At 41.6% G+C, this 15,404-nt stretch overlaps 1 protein-coding gene across 1 annotated transcript in view; it reads left to right on the plus strand.

Moving 5' to 3' along the window:
• The first annotated feature begins 242 nt into the window (after positions 1-242).
• Positions 243-15,404, plus strand: part of LOC144605413 (differentially expressed in FDCP 6 homolog) — a 106,355-nt gene continuing 91,193 nt past the window's right edge. Inside the window, exon 1 of the mRNA XM_078420634.1 lies at positions 243-423. Within this exon, the coding sequence (XP_078276760.1) occupies positions 328-423 (96 nt within the window). The 5' untranslated portion in view covers positions 243-327. The remainder of the gene's footprint in view (positions 424-15,404) is intronic.

Below are 15,404 nucleotides of genomic sequence, written 5' to 3' on the forward strand. Positions count from 1 at the left end.
TAGTTGCTTGAGAAATATAAGAAAATTCACAAAATGCTGGAGTATAGGCATAGTTCAGGCAGCATAGTTCAGGCAGCATAGTTGAGTAAAGTGGATGGGGGAAGTACCAGAAATGAGGATTGATGCTGATTCCCCAAGGGGTGTCCGCGCGTGCACGCTCCGGGACTTGGCCGCGCGTGCACGCTCCGGGACTTGGCCGCGCGTGCACGCTCCGGGGCTCGTGCACGCGCGCTGTCCCGGGACGCCCGCGACGTCAGCAGCAGCAGTGGGCTGTGCTGTGCTGGGCTGAGCCGTGCCCGCGCCCCGGGACTTGGTGCAGCGGCAGTGATGGAGCTGCGGGGCGAGTTGCTGAAGTCCATCTGGTACGCGTTCACAGCGCTGGACGTGGAGAAGAGCGGCAAAGTGTCCAAGTCCCAGCTGAAGGTAAAGGCGGCCGGCCGGCCGGGGTTCGGGGAGAGGGGGTTTGTGGACGGGGGACGGGGAGTGGCTGCAAGGAGCTGGCGTTGGTCTCATGTGTTGGCATGGGAAGGGCAACAAGGAGCTGGCGTTGGTCTCTTGTGTTGGCATGGGAAGGGCAACAAGGAGCTGGCGTTGGTCTCTTGTGTTGGCATGGGAAGGGCAAGGGCAATAAGAGCGGGTTGGCCGAGGGAGGGAGGGAGGGAGGATGTGGCAGCCCAAGTACAAGTCTTGCCGCACAAAACAGCAAACCAGGACGTTTGTAATGGAGTTTAAGTGACAGGAAGTCTTTCGACTTGTGATAGAGCCGATGAAGTGACTTGTTTTGAGTTAACCTGTGTTTGATTGTTTGGCTTTTAGTTTGTATTCGCAGTTTAGTGCCAGGAAGTGTCTGTTTGTAGTTACTCCAACATTTCAACACTCCAACATTTCGTGCTTTGCTCAAAATTTCAGCGTCTGCACTTCTTTGTGGCTCCAAAGTGTTTTTAACACATCAATATTGTAGAAGTCTGATGTACGTATTATGCGAGGCAATGTTTGCCATTTAGTGCTTCCCTCGTGGCTATTTTGCCTTGGGCTTGCCTTGGCTTAGTGGAGTAGATATCATCACTTGTCATTTGTACCCAGCTTCAAGCTGCGACTTGGAGCCATTTTATATGAAAAGCCACAATTTAAATATGCCATTGCCACCAGACTTTTTTTAAAAAATTGTGTGAGAGACGCAGACACAGGAAATGTACAGCATTGCCGAGGCAGAAGCGGTTAGAGAGTTCTTGTGTTTAGCGCAGAGGCAGTCGTGAGTCACTGTCTCCAAAACCAATGTCCCCTGCAATGGCAAATAACGCAGTACCAACCTGTCTATGCACCGGTTGCTAAATGAATTTAATTTATATTTATATTTTCAGAAGCATCATCGTGACCGCGTGGCTTTAAAAGTTAATGCAACGTGTAAACCAAAAGTGATTGTTGCAAGGTTTGATGAAACCTGCAATGTTGATCACCTTTGAAGTATCAGACACCTCGAGTAGACATAAAATGCTGGGGTAACTCAGCGGGACAGGCAGCATCTCTCTTGAAGGAATGGGTGACGTTTCGGGTCGAGACCTTTCTTCAGAATGATTTTGTCTAACTTCGATGCAAACCAGCATCTGCAGTTCCTTCCTACAGGCACCGCTAGTTTTAATTTAGATTATTGGACACTTGATCTAAATGGTTGGAGGAAAAGTTGACCGTGCCTCTTCTCTGTATGCAGGTTTGAGTTCTAATGCCGAATAACGTTTGAACGATACTACATCAGAGCCGAAATGCTATTTGACTGGCATTTGCCAAAGCAACTTAGTTTCAAAGATAGTTCAAATGAACTAGTTGGTGCATACTACACCGTTCATGGTTTAGAATAATGTGTGCGTGATCAGAGTGGAGGGACGGGTTGTGGCATGGATGCTATAAAGCATAGACCTTCTAAAGGCTTGTAGAATCACCAACATTTGTATGTCTCCGTTGTCAGCGATTTCAACTAAAGTTTGGTTTTGACTAATCTCCCAAGTAATGTGCAACCAGAAATAAATAATATTCAGCTTCAGAATGAATCCTTATAAAGACGATACCGCGTTTAGCTTCTTTGTTCAGCAAAAGTATTTTTAAACAAGACACAAAGTGCTGGTGTAACTCAGCGGGCAGACGAGATAATGGGGGAAAGGGTAGGCAATATGCCGCCCCTCTCCCCTCGCCATATCCGTTCCTCTGGTTTTACATTTCACTCTTTTCTACTCATCTGACATCCTTTTGTCTGTCTTAATTCGAGCATTTACTCCACCTATCTGCCAATCAACCCTCACTCCCCGCCTGTATCCACCTATCACTTGCCAGGCTTTGGCCAGCCCCCATTACTCTTTTCCAGCCCCCCCCCCCCCCCCCCCAACTACAAACAGACTGAAGGACCAGACCTGATATCCATTACCTCCACAGATGCTGCCTGATCTGTTTGACTTACTCTAACATTTCATGTTTTGCTCAAAATTTCAGCGTCTGCACTTCTTTGTGGCTCCAAGGTATTTTTTAACACATCAGTACTGTAGAAGTCTGATGTACGTGTTATGTGAGGCAAAGTTTGCCATTGTAAACAGTTGCTAAAATTCACTAGGAGTCTGAGAGCAGGGATCAGACAATTTAGGATGTTTGGACAGAATGCAGCCTGAAGATATGGCAAATGACTGATCCTTGTGTGGTGTTCAGAAGCATGTTATTAAGCCTCGGTCTGAGGTGGATAAAATAAACTATCTTTCAAAGAACATGTGGTAGAGTCCTTTCCACAACCTCTGAACTCTGAATACTCGTTTACACTTCAAAACTAAATACTGTAAGTACCTTTGAGCTCCAGTAATTGTTGTTATGTAGCTGTGTGCACTGAAAGCTCACGGGGACAATAGTGGGACAATAAAATAGTCAATTTATTTTTAATCTCAGTTGAGAGGTAAATGTTGGTCAAAACTGATTGAAACATGACAACAGGATCTTTTATGTCAATTTCAGAAATAAAGAGCTATGATTTGACTTCTTACATAACAAGGCAACATTGGAAAGAATAGCAAAGTAATCTGTCCCTGAATTGTCAGCCTGGATTATGTGCTTATGTTTCAAGAGTAAGGTTTGAGCCCACAGCTGTCTGACAGAGTGCTACTGTTCACATGGTCAACTCTTAGCTAACAATTTGCAATGAAATATCATTGAGTCAAGATCTTGGCCTAGATTTTGTGGTCAGTGGTGAAGGGACTATATGTGTTGCTGACATTAGGAGTCAAGGCTATCCACAAAGCTTTAGGACACCCTCAAGTATTCTTTTTTCCAATGTGGTTTTGAACTTGGCATCATCATCATCACTGTAGGTCAGAAACAGTGATGTCACAACCAGATTGGGCAACAGAGAGCCTTTTCTTTCCACAAGCAGGGAACTTATTCAATAGTACTTATCACTTTAGAATGCTTTTATAAACTTAGTTACATTTTAGTTTTACAGAGAATATTTTATGAAATACTGAATGTCATATAATGTTGTTGATTGCATGGCAGGCTGGTCATAAAAGTAAAGGCTGATGGAATCAAGGGGAAATGGCAAGAGCTGAGGTAATGGTTGGCAGATCTTTCTGTGACTGGATGGCTTATACTTATGGGATTCCATTAGATCAGTATTTGCTAGCCTGGATTTCATTTATTAATGATTTGGACTAAAAACAAAAAAATAAAATGTGAGACCCTTGGCCTACCTTTAATCGGACTTTACTGGACATTATCTTGTACTTTAACATTATTCCCTTTATCCTGTATCTGTACACTGTGGGTGGCTCAATTGTAATCGTGTATGGTCTGTCTGCGGCCTGGACAGCATGCAACAAAAAAAGCTTTCTCTGTACCTCAGTACATATGACAATAAATTAAACTAAACTAAAAATGCAGGAAGAATGATCAAACAGTTTGCAGATGTTGCATAAATTGGCCATTGATTTGAGAAGGCGGTAGACACCTGGTACTTTTCGGCGTGGAATATTATGTGTAGTTCCCATCACCAAATTACAGGAAAGGTGTGATTGTATAGAGAATGTGGAGAAGATTTATGAAGAATTTGCAGAAACTGGAAAATTGTTGCTATTTCTCTTGGCCTGAAAAGAAGAGGGCAAAAAATGGAAGTAATTGGCAGAATAAACAGAGCAATATTTTTTTGGATGAAGCCTGAAACCTGCTGACTGAAGCGTTGTTGGAGGTCAAATAAACCCTCAAGACATTTACACATTACGTTGGATGTATACCTGAGCTGTGACCTGCTGGGCTATGGATCAATAGCTGGGTATCTCTTTTATAATTGAAGTGAATACAGGGCTAAATGACCTGTACTGAGATCTGCAAATGTCGCAACAACAGAACATAACTGACAGCAATTTGCAGAATTGTTCAGTAAAGAAACAAAGTGCTGGAGGAACTCAGTAGGCCAGGCAGCATCTGCGGAGAAAAAAAGACAAATGCCATTTTGGATCAAGACCCTTCATTCATTTCACACCACAGGTGCTGCCTGGTCTACTGAGATCCTACAGCAATTTGTTTGCTGCTCAAGATTCAAGCATCGGCAGTGCCTTGTGTCTCTTTCTTCCAGAATTCTTTGTTTAACTGCTCGTGCAACTGCTAAGATATGAAGCTCTTAGTTGTGACCGCTAATCTCAGCAGGTGTCCTTTGCATTTGTTACTTAAAAGTATGCAAAAGCTCCAAATATATCTGAAAATGTGATTTTTATTTCCTTGACATAACTCCTCTACTTTGCCGATGATGCTACTTTTTAAGATGACATCTCGTGGCCTCATCTAGTTTTACGCTACCTTGTTTAAACAAAATGGTCACGATCCTTTTCACCAAGGAGATCATCGTGGCAAATACTAAACCACTTGCCACCCACTGAAACTTGCAGAGGCCCCTTGGGGAGAATGAATTGTTATCCTCTGGCTCAATAGTACCACAACTATTTGAACCATCCAAATGTCACACTGGCTGAGATCATGTGCCATTGTAGAGAATCTGCCTCTACTAATATGCATTGTCCGGGAAATCGCTACAAATGAAATGAGGGGGGGGGGGGGGAGAATATATATCCTGTACATCGGCGAGACCAAGCACAGGCTCAGCGATCGTTTCGCTGAACACCTCCGCTCAGTCTGCCTTAACATACCTGATCTCCCGGTTGCTCATAACTTTAACACCCCCTCCCATTCCCAATCTGACCTTTCTGTCCTGGGCCTCCTCCAGTGTCAGAGTGAGGCCCAGCGCAAATTGGTGGAACAGCACCTCATATTTTACTTGGGTAGCATACACCCCAGCGGTATGAACATTGACTTCTCTAACTTCAAATAGCCCTTGCTTTCCCTCTCTCTCCATCCACTCATCCTTCCCAGTTCTCCCACCAGTCTTACTGTCCCCAACTACATTTTATTTCTGTCCCGCCCACTCCCTGACATCAGTCTGAAGAAGGGTCTCAACCCGAAACATCACCCATTCCTTCTCTCCAGAGATGCTGCCTGTTCTGCTGAGTTACTCCAGGATTTTGTGTCTGCTTACAGAGGTGGCGAGGCATATGCAGTTAAATTGAGTGGTATGCAATGGTTGTTTTAATGTCACTTGCCCAGGCTTTCTTTGCTAATTTGAGGCTCATACAAGTGGCACAACTGGTAGAGCTGCTGTTTCACAATGCCAGAGACCCATATTCGATCCTGACCTTGGGTGCTGTCTGTGTGGAGTGTGCGTGTTCTCCCTGTGACTGTGTGGATTTCCCTCGGGTGCTCTGGTTTCCTTCTATATCCCAAAGAATTACAGGTTTGTAGATTAATTGGCTTCTGTAAATTGCCCCTAGTGTGTACAGAGTGGATGAGAAAATGGGATAGTATGAACAGGTGATCAATGGTTACTGTGTACTGGATGGCCAGAGGCCCTGTTTCCATGCTGTATCTCTAAAGTAAACTAAACTTGAAATGAAATTTGTAGGTGATGAAATTGTGATGAAATTCCAGATGGAAAGATGGTCACAAATTTGTGAAATGCTGTTGAAGAATCCTTGAAAGGGTGTTTCAGTGCATTCTGAAGGCATAAAACTGTAGCCACATCACTCAGGAGATGAAGGCAGTGATTATTGAGGGTTGTGGATTTGGTTCAAATCAAGTGGTCTACTTTATTTTAAAAGGGACCGAGTTTCTCAATTATTGTTGGAACCATTCCATCTCGGCATGTGAACACATTTGGAGTAATAATGGAGATGGCAGAATGACTAAAATGCTTGTTGGTACAGTCTTTATAGGCCTCTAGAACAGATGCAATGGTATGACAATGTGGTTTTGAAGATGGGTTCAGTGTAAGCAAAATGGAGGAAAATAGTGTAAAAAGCTCTAAGTACTGTATTGCAAAATGCTATATTTTCTGCATGGGTGTCATTGTGGTTTAGTAGGAATGTATTCCATTCAGTGCAGAACTATTCATAGTGCAAAATAAATTATAGTAATTGACATATATAGCTAGGGTTAGAAAATAAAACTCGAAGTTCTTGTATATGCCAACTTGGCTCTATAATAACATTGATTTGAATTAGAAAATTAAAGGTTCCAGTCAGATTCCAGAGAATTGAGCACAAAAAAAATCTAAACTCTTCCCAAATGCAGTCTCAGAAAGTTTTACCCATTGAAACAATAAATCTTCTTGGGTGGACTTAATTGATTTCATGGTACTGTTCATGGTACATCACAACTGCAGATTATCAGATCTTTATCACACTGCTGTTTGTGAAATCATACTGTGCACATTTGGCTCAGTGCTTCCCACATTACAACAGGTTGCTAGACTTTTGCAAGTCGGTGACAGTGAAGTTCTTTAGGATCACCTGAGGTTGTGAGTGGTTCTATCTAAATGCATTTCCATTTTGTAATTCTATAAACTTGCCATATTGTAGGCTGAGCAATGTAGCCAATAAAATGTTACTTTCAGGGTTCCAGATCTGGAAACTAATAAGAATAATTGGAATCACTACGGTTACCTAGCACACAATGCTGCAAAGCCCATGCGGAGTCTAGTGGCTGAAGCAAAGAAAAAGGACAGATCTCCACACGTGCACTTGCAAAATCATTATGGAGAATAGTTTAATACATCTCAAAGCATTTTAGGTCTATTTAGAAGACAGTTCAGGGTCTGGTTCATTCAGTGGAATAGGACTTGCAGAGACAGGGCAAGTCATTAAAGGATGGGTTGAACAGCTTTCCATTGGTTTTGAAGATTAAGACAGGAACATAACATTACAATGTGGAAATCTGGTATTGTACAGACTTTGGAATATTGTGGCCATCAGGAGGTACATTGTACAATGTCTGGTAACTGGAAATTTGGCACTGATTACTGCTAGAAGAGTAGGTATTTCCATCTTAATCTTCAGAATTAATGGGGAATTCTTCAATGCTGGAATGTTGAGGAAGAAACAAAGTACTGGAGAAAATCAGGCCAGGCAGCATCTGTGATATGAATGGGCAGATGATACAAGAAACTGTAGATCATTATGAAGGTTAACTGCAATTCTGTGGGAAGTTTGTTGGAGAATATGCAAATCATTATAGCAGGAAAGACTGAAGAGGTCTAACAAAATAATTATGCAGTTTTTGTTTGATGCTCATGATCACTAAAGTTGTAGACCTCTTCTTGGGACCATGGCTGGAATTCTACCGTGAAGTTATGGAAGATGGTGGACATTTTCAGGTTGAAATTTGAGGAAAATATTGTACATTACCCATTGATTGATGGAGTCAAAGGCATTAGTGAGGTTGAGAAAGGCTGTCTAAGGCTCACACTATTCCAAATTTCTTTGTGGGAGGAGAATACCAGACACCAAGAAGAATCAATACAAAGTATGCTCTAAACCTCCTTGAATGTTGCAGCATGCCAACTTCCTCTTGGAAATTCCTGGCCTATGATTATAAAACGTAGAGACAGTATTTGGGGTGGTGTTGAGTCTGTGCAAAAGAGGCACACGAAGGCACAAGAAGTGCACGATTTCACAACTGCCCACCAACCAATTCCTACCTCAGCTGTAAGAGAATCTGTAGTTGCCACACTGTCACTCAGAACCCAGAGGACCAGAGTGGCAGCAAACCATCTTCGGTCCTCGGGATTCCGTATGGTCAGCACAGTGGTGTAGCTGGTAAAGTTACTGCCTTACAGCGCCAGAGACACGGGTTTGATCCTGACGTGTGATCAATAGTTGTTGATCAATAGTTGTTGATCAATAGTTCAATAGTTGAATCAATAGATCAATAGTTGATCAATAATTGATCAATAGATCAATAGTTTGATCAATTGATCAATAGATCAATAGTTTGATCAATAGATCAATAGTTTGATCAATAGTTTGATCAATAGATCAATAGTTGTTGATCAATAGTTGTGATCAATAATTGTTGAACTAACGTGAACATGTGATCAATAGTTGTTGTAGACTCGATGGGCCGAAAGGCCTGTGTCCTTGATGTATCTTTCAATTCAATCAAACAAGGTGAAGTAAAGAAAATAATAAAAGCATGGTTCCTTATAATTACATAATAAAAGCATGCTATTTTATTTCTATAAAGCACATTAGTTAACCAGTTATTTTTTATTTCAAAACCTTTTATGCCAATATCTGCTTTTAATTTATGATTTTTGGTGGACCAGTTAAGTTTTCAAACTGTAAAGGTAGGATTAATTCTGCTGCATTTAGTCCAGACTTCCGAAAAAGAAAAGTAGTGATTCAGTTTAACATGGTTCTACTCATTGGAGTGTAGTGTCTTAATAGGACCTCAGCATCCCAGGGGCCATAACCATTGCATTTTCTATTCTATATTTCATGTGAGACGTGGAAGGAAGCTATTTAACCTATCAAGTTAGCAACTGCATTTTTGGAGCAATCCAATTATCTCCACCCATTCTCGTAGCAGTGATCAGTGCCAAATTCCCAGAGTTACCAGGCTTTGGACAATGTACTGCCTGGCGGCCATAATATTCTGAAATTAGTAAAAATTCCAGATATCCAGTAAATGGTAGAACTCTGGAGGGGATTGTAGAACCGAGACTGTGGGGTACAGGTACATAGTTCCCTGAAAGAGGCGATGCAGGTCGACAGGATGGTGAAGAAGGCATGTGGCACGCTTGTCTTCATTGGTCAGGATATTGAGTACAGGAATTACAATGTGACGTTACGACTGTACCCGACTGTGTGAGAGTTAAAATTTAGCTCTTAGGGCTAAAAGGATATGGGGAAAAAGCAGGAACGGGGAACTGATTTTAGATGATCAGCCATGATCATATTGTATGGCGGTGCTGGCTCAAAGGGCCGAATGGCCTACTCCTGCACCTATTTTCTATCTTTCTATGTACAAGTCGTTGTTGAGACCACACTTGGAATACTGTGTGGTGTTCTGGTTGCCCAGCGAGAGGAAGGCTGGAAAGTGTGCAGAGAAGTCTCATGACATTGTTACCATTACTCGAGGGCTTAAATTATAAGGTAAAGCAAGTTATTAAGCTCTGGGCTGATGCTGCTTTCAATAGAACGTAGGCAGTTGAGTGGTGACTTTTGTACCGGTAACCTTTGTAGCGGTATATTAAATTACGATGTGCATGTACAAGGTGGATGCTCTGTCATTTTCTTGGGGGTTGAGGAGTCTAACTCTGAAGGGTATAGATGAGTGGGGAAAGAGTTACAGGGAACCTGAGGAGCAACTTTTTCGCACAGAGTGATGAGTAGTTGGAATGAGCTGCTGTAGGAAGCTATAGAGGTGGGTACAATTACAATGCTTAAAAGACAGGTACATGGATAGGAAAGGTTTAGAGGGATATTGGTTAAATACAGGCATCTGGGACTAGCTCAGACAAACATCAACTTGGGCTAAAGGGCCTATTTCTACAGTGAATGACTCTGACTGTTTTCTGTGTCACAAAACTTTGAGTGTTTGTCAAAGCAATAACACATTCTCATCGCAGCATTTAACTTGCCCTGGCTTCAAAATGAGTGTATGTCAGAGTGGTAGCGACATTTTCTGACTGATCATCCCTTATAATTGGGCAACTCCACCCTATAGCAAGCATCCCCTTAAGTATGTAGCTGTTGGCATCAGAATTTATTGCAGTAATAGTCTATGTATTCGGTAGTTGATAATTAGTGTAAATAAGGCCTTGATAACTTCAAAATGGATAAACACTATCAATTTTGTAAAAACAATGTTGCAGAGGGTTTTTTCACAGTCTGTTGCTTTTGACACTGAGGTTACTGAGCTCCTTATTTGGGGCCACCAAACCTACCATGAAACCTCTGAGAATTCATGGCTCACATTAAAGTGCAATTTTTGCACAAACTGAATGAACCATTGTCTGTCTTTTTGAATGGAAATTTAAAGAAATAATTACTTTTTAAAATAATCTGAATATCAGCAATGACCCTACCACTTATTTCTATTGCACAAATGTTTTTTTTCTGAAGAAAATTGATCTGGGTGAATGGAAGTCCGTACAAATGTGGCAACACAAGCAGATAGAGTGATGAAGAATATGTATGGTATGCTTGCCATTATCAGTCATGGCATTGAGTAAAAGAGTCAGGAAGTCATTTTGCAGCTTTATTGGTTAAGGCCTCAGTTGGAGTATTGTAAACAGTTCTGGTTGGGCCATCACATGAAAGATGTGAATCTTTGGTGATTATGCAGAAGAGGTTCACTAGAATGGTACCTGGATTTGAAGGCGATTATAAGGAGAGGATGGACAAACTTGGATTGTTTTCTCTGGAGTGCTGGAAGCCGAGTGGTGACCTGATAAAAGTATATCAAATTACGTGAAGCACAGATAGGGCAGACTGTCAGAACCTTTATCTTAGGGCAAAAAATTCAAATACTGAGAGGCATTTGAGGGAAAAGTTTAAAGGAATTGTGCAGTGCAAGACTTTTTTTAAAAATAGTGAGTGCCTGGAACGTGCTGCCAGGGGTGGCGGTGGAAGCTGATATTATACTGGTGCTTGAAAGGCTTTTAGATAGGCACATGAATACACAAGAATGGAAGGATATGAATCACATGATGACAGATGAGATCAGCTTAACTTGGTATCCTGTTTAGCACAGACATTGTGGGCCGAAGGGCCTGTTTCTGTGCTGTACTGTTCTATGTTCTATATCTCACAATTACTGCTGAAAAATTGATTTTAAATTTGCAGAAAGTTGCTGCTTAATTATTCAGCTATTAAAATGTTGCCTTGGACAGATTCCTGACCTCGAACCACTTATACTAGAACTGGCAACAATCCTTACAAAGTTTGAAACATTTTTAGGTGAAAAACAGCTTGTTCCAGTGGCTGTTGTTTGTAATTGTATTTCCTGGACTGGAACTGAATCCAGACAGCTGATTGTGACTGCATTGGACTGCGACTGCATTCGTTATTCCCAATGTGCTCTCCTTTACATCGACGAGACCAAGCGTAGACTCGGCAACCATTTCACAAAACCCGTCTTTGATCCACCAAGGCCTGCTGGATCTTCTGGTTGCTAACCCATATTAACTCCTCTTCCCATCCACATACTGACCTCTCTGTCCGGGATCTCCTCCATTGCCAGAGTGTGGCCACATGCAAATTGGAGGAACAGCACCTCATATTCTGCTTGGGTAGCTTACGACCCAGCGGTTTGAACATGTAATTCTCCAGTTTTTGGTAACTATGTCCCACAAAGAACCCCCTCTCTGTCCTGTGCCCCACCTAGATTTGTACTAATTTCTCCCCTTCCCCTTCTTTCTCCTATATTCCTTCCTCTGGATTCAGAATTCACAATTTTTTCTAACCTTATTTCACATCTTTATCTTTTCATCTCTGGACTTTGAGCCATCTGCCAATCAACCACCCCCTCACCTGTATCCACCTATTACTCACCAGCACTTGTTCTGCCCCTCCTCTCTTCTAGCTTTCTCTCCCAATCCCCCTTTCCCCTCCCCACCACAATCAGTCAAAAGAAGGGTCCTGACCTGGTACATCATCTATACATGTTCTCCAGAGATGCTGCCAAACACGCTGTGTTATTCCAGCGCTTTGTGTCTTTGTTTTGCATTAGACAGTTTCATTTAGACAAGGGTTGTCTTCTATTAATGTCTGGACAGCGGAAGGAGCCAGACAAGAGTTCCACCTGATCACTGCTCAGTGGTGGAAAATGATATGACTGAGTCTATGTTCTTGAAGTGCCTTGGGACTTTTTATCTTGTGAAGAGTTAAAGTTGCTGTTGGTTTGTTAGATGAGAATAGACTTGCACCTTGTGCCTGATTCATTTGCCACTAGTGTGGTGATTGGCCACTTAGGACAGATGCCAGAGTCGGGCAGTGTCGATAAAATCATATCTGGCACAAGGCTGTGCCCTCAAAAAGGAAATGGTGGAACATTCTGCATTATTCATGTTTGCATTACAAATTCTAGCAGAGGCAGTTTACCCAATGAGAAAGTTAAGAGATTACAATCTAGTTGAGCACTACTTTTATATATATTAACCAGGCTTTTATCTGTGCACAGCATATTTCTACTTGCTATTTCTGGCAAACTGGTCAACATAGCTTTAAAAAAAAGATTGTTTTATAGATAGTAACTAAAGTCTTATAATATTTCTTACTCTGTCATTTAATCTGTCTACACTGTCAAAGATCTTCCAAATTAATGCTATTCTGTCCCCCCCCCCCCCCCCCCCAATCCTTGTTCTGCAACCTAAATCTATTTATTTTTTAACTTTTCCTTGTTTCATTGTCCTGATGAATTAACTCTGTTCCACTCCCTGGAAATACTACCTGACCTGCTGAATATTTTCAATCCTTTTTTTATTGCTCACTTTTGTCTGTATAGTTTTCTTTATCGTCAACCTTTATCAACAACATGTTTTAAACGTCATTGGGTGAAATTTGATAACTTTTGGATTTTGTTTTGCATAAATGTCATGCACATCAAAATGATTGGTTCAACCTTCAGGTGACAATATTGAGCTGAAGGTTGAACCATCATGTATCAGGTATGATTTCTCTGAAGAAGGTGGCTTGGGGAAAAATCCGGCTGTGAAGAAAATTGTGAATTGTGCCCAGCTTTGTTTTCTGATTTGTACACATTGAGATGTTGTAAGTCAGTACACTTTATAATATTTTTTGCTTGCTTTTCACATTGCTGGGCAGTAAAAAAGAATGTATTTAGATCTAGCTATTTTTGTGACGTTGATGTTTTAATGACATTAGGACTTTCAGCTTCAATATATCTTTGACCTAGTAAATAGACCTATTATTTGTGTTCAAAGAAACCATTGGGAATTCTTGTCTACAATGTAATTGTTATGAATCTTGAATTCAGTAGCCTGGTGAAAGAAATGTTGAGAACTGACCAGAATTTAATTGGTCCACAATTGATATCTGGGATACAGTAGCCACTGAGTTTCAAAGTTGACAAATTTGTAATTTTTAGATTAGCAATAAGAAAACAGGTTTACAAAGGTTTACAAAGTAACAGTTGCATTTTGACAAAGTACTTCTTGGCCGACATTAATGGCAAGACCCTTCATGACATTGATGTACTGAGGGATCTTGGGGTCCAAGTCCACAACTGCCTGAAAGTGATAACAAAAGTAGACAGAGTAGTAAAGAAGGTATGTGGTATGCTTGCCTTCCTTGTTCGGGGCATTGAGTGTAAGAGTTGGAAAGTAATGATGGGCCATTCTTAGTCACGTGTGTGACCACAAATGTGAAAAATTGTGGAATATATCTCTTCTAATTCTGAAAGCATTACAGGTATATTGTTTTGTACTGTATATGGGACTTGTATATGTCAAAGTTTATCAAGTGAAATTTTTATATGTTACGCTGACAATCTTTGTTTAGAGTCAGAGGTCAAATATGACTGGTCACGAATTTTCATTATCCAAACAACTGTTATGTGGGGGTCAGCTGTAGCTATGGAAAGGGATAAGACTTAGGGTCTAGAATTGGGGGGGGAAGCAACTTTCAATAGCTTAAGAGAGCACTTGGTGTAAATAGACTGGGAGCAGAAAATTGCAAGCCAATAGTGCTTTGATGAGTGCAAGTCTTATAAAAGAGATTTAGTAGGAGTTCAAGGTCCGAAGGGTGAAAGGCAAATATGGTAAGATTATACATAACAAAGGATATTGAAGAGACAAGGAACTACTGATGCCGGTGAGCAATTTTAGGCCCCATATCTCAGGAAGGATGTGCTGGTGCTGGAGAGGACCCAGAGGAGGTTTATGAGAATGATCCCAAGAATGAGTGGGTTAACATATGATAAGCGTGGATGGTGCTGGCCCTCTACTCACAGGAGTTTAGAAAGATGACCTGATTGAAAGTTACCGAAGAGTGAATGGCTTGGATAGAGTGGATGTGGATGTTCCTCAGACGTTCCTTTCGGAAGGAGATGAGAAGGAATTTCTTTAGTCGCAAGGTGGTGAATCTGTGGAATTCTTTGCCACAGAAGGTTGTAGAGGCCAAGTCAATGGATATTTGTAAGGCATAGATAGATAGATATATTCTTGATTAGTAAGGGTGTTAGGGGTTGTGGGGAGAAGGCAGGAGAATGGGGTTAAGAGGGAGAGATAGATCAGCCATGATTGAATGGCGGAGTAGACGATGGGCCAAGTGGCCTAATTCTGCTCCTATCACTTATGATCTTATCTGGAAAGGCATTAAGAAATGATCATCGGAGGGACCTTAGGGTTCATGTGGTATGGGGAGAAGGCAGGAACGGGGTACCAATTGAGAATGATCAGCCATGATCACATTGAGTGGTGGTGCTGGCTCGAAGGGCCGAATGGCCTACTCCTGCACCTATTGTCTATTGTCTATTGTCCATAGTTCCCTTAAAGTGGAAACACGGTGGTGAAGAAACCATCGGGCACATTTGCCATCATAGATCAGGGCATTGATTATAAACGTTGGGCTTTATGGTGCAACTTTACAAAAAGTACTGGTTACACCACACTGATTGCCGCACTATTAGGAAGGATGTTGTTGTGCTGGGAAGAGTATAGAAGCGATTCACCAAGATGTTACCTGGAGTGGAGGGCTTTAGTTATGGGAGCAAATTGGATCAGCTGAGATTGTTTTCCCTGGAGCCAAGGAGGTTGAGGGGCATCTGTTGGTGGTATGTAAAATTATGCAAGCATAGATAGGGTTGACTGTCTGAGTCTTTCTCCCATGGTAGGGGCATCAAAAATAAGAGTTCGGGGGTTTCAAATAAGAGAAAGGAGTTTGAAAGGAACTTTGAGGGAAAAGTTTTTTTTTACATGGAGAATGGTTGGTATCTGGAATTTACTGCCAGAGGACATTGTGGAGGTAGTTACAATAACTAAGATTAAGAGTCATGAATAAGTAAGGTATAGAATGACATAGACCTAA

The sequence above is a fragment of the Rhinoraja longicauda genome, chromosome 24 (assembly GCF_053455715.1).
Source record: "Rhinoraja longicauda isolate Sanriku21f chromosome 24, sRhiLon1.1, whole genome shotgun sequence".
NCBI lineage: Eukaryota > Metazoa > Chordata > Chondrichthyes > Rajiformes > Arhynchobatidae > Rhinoraja > Rhinoraja longicauda.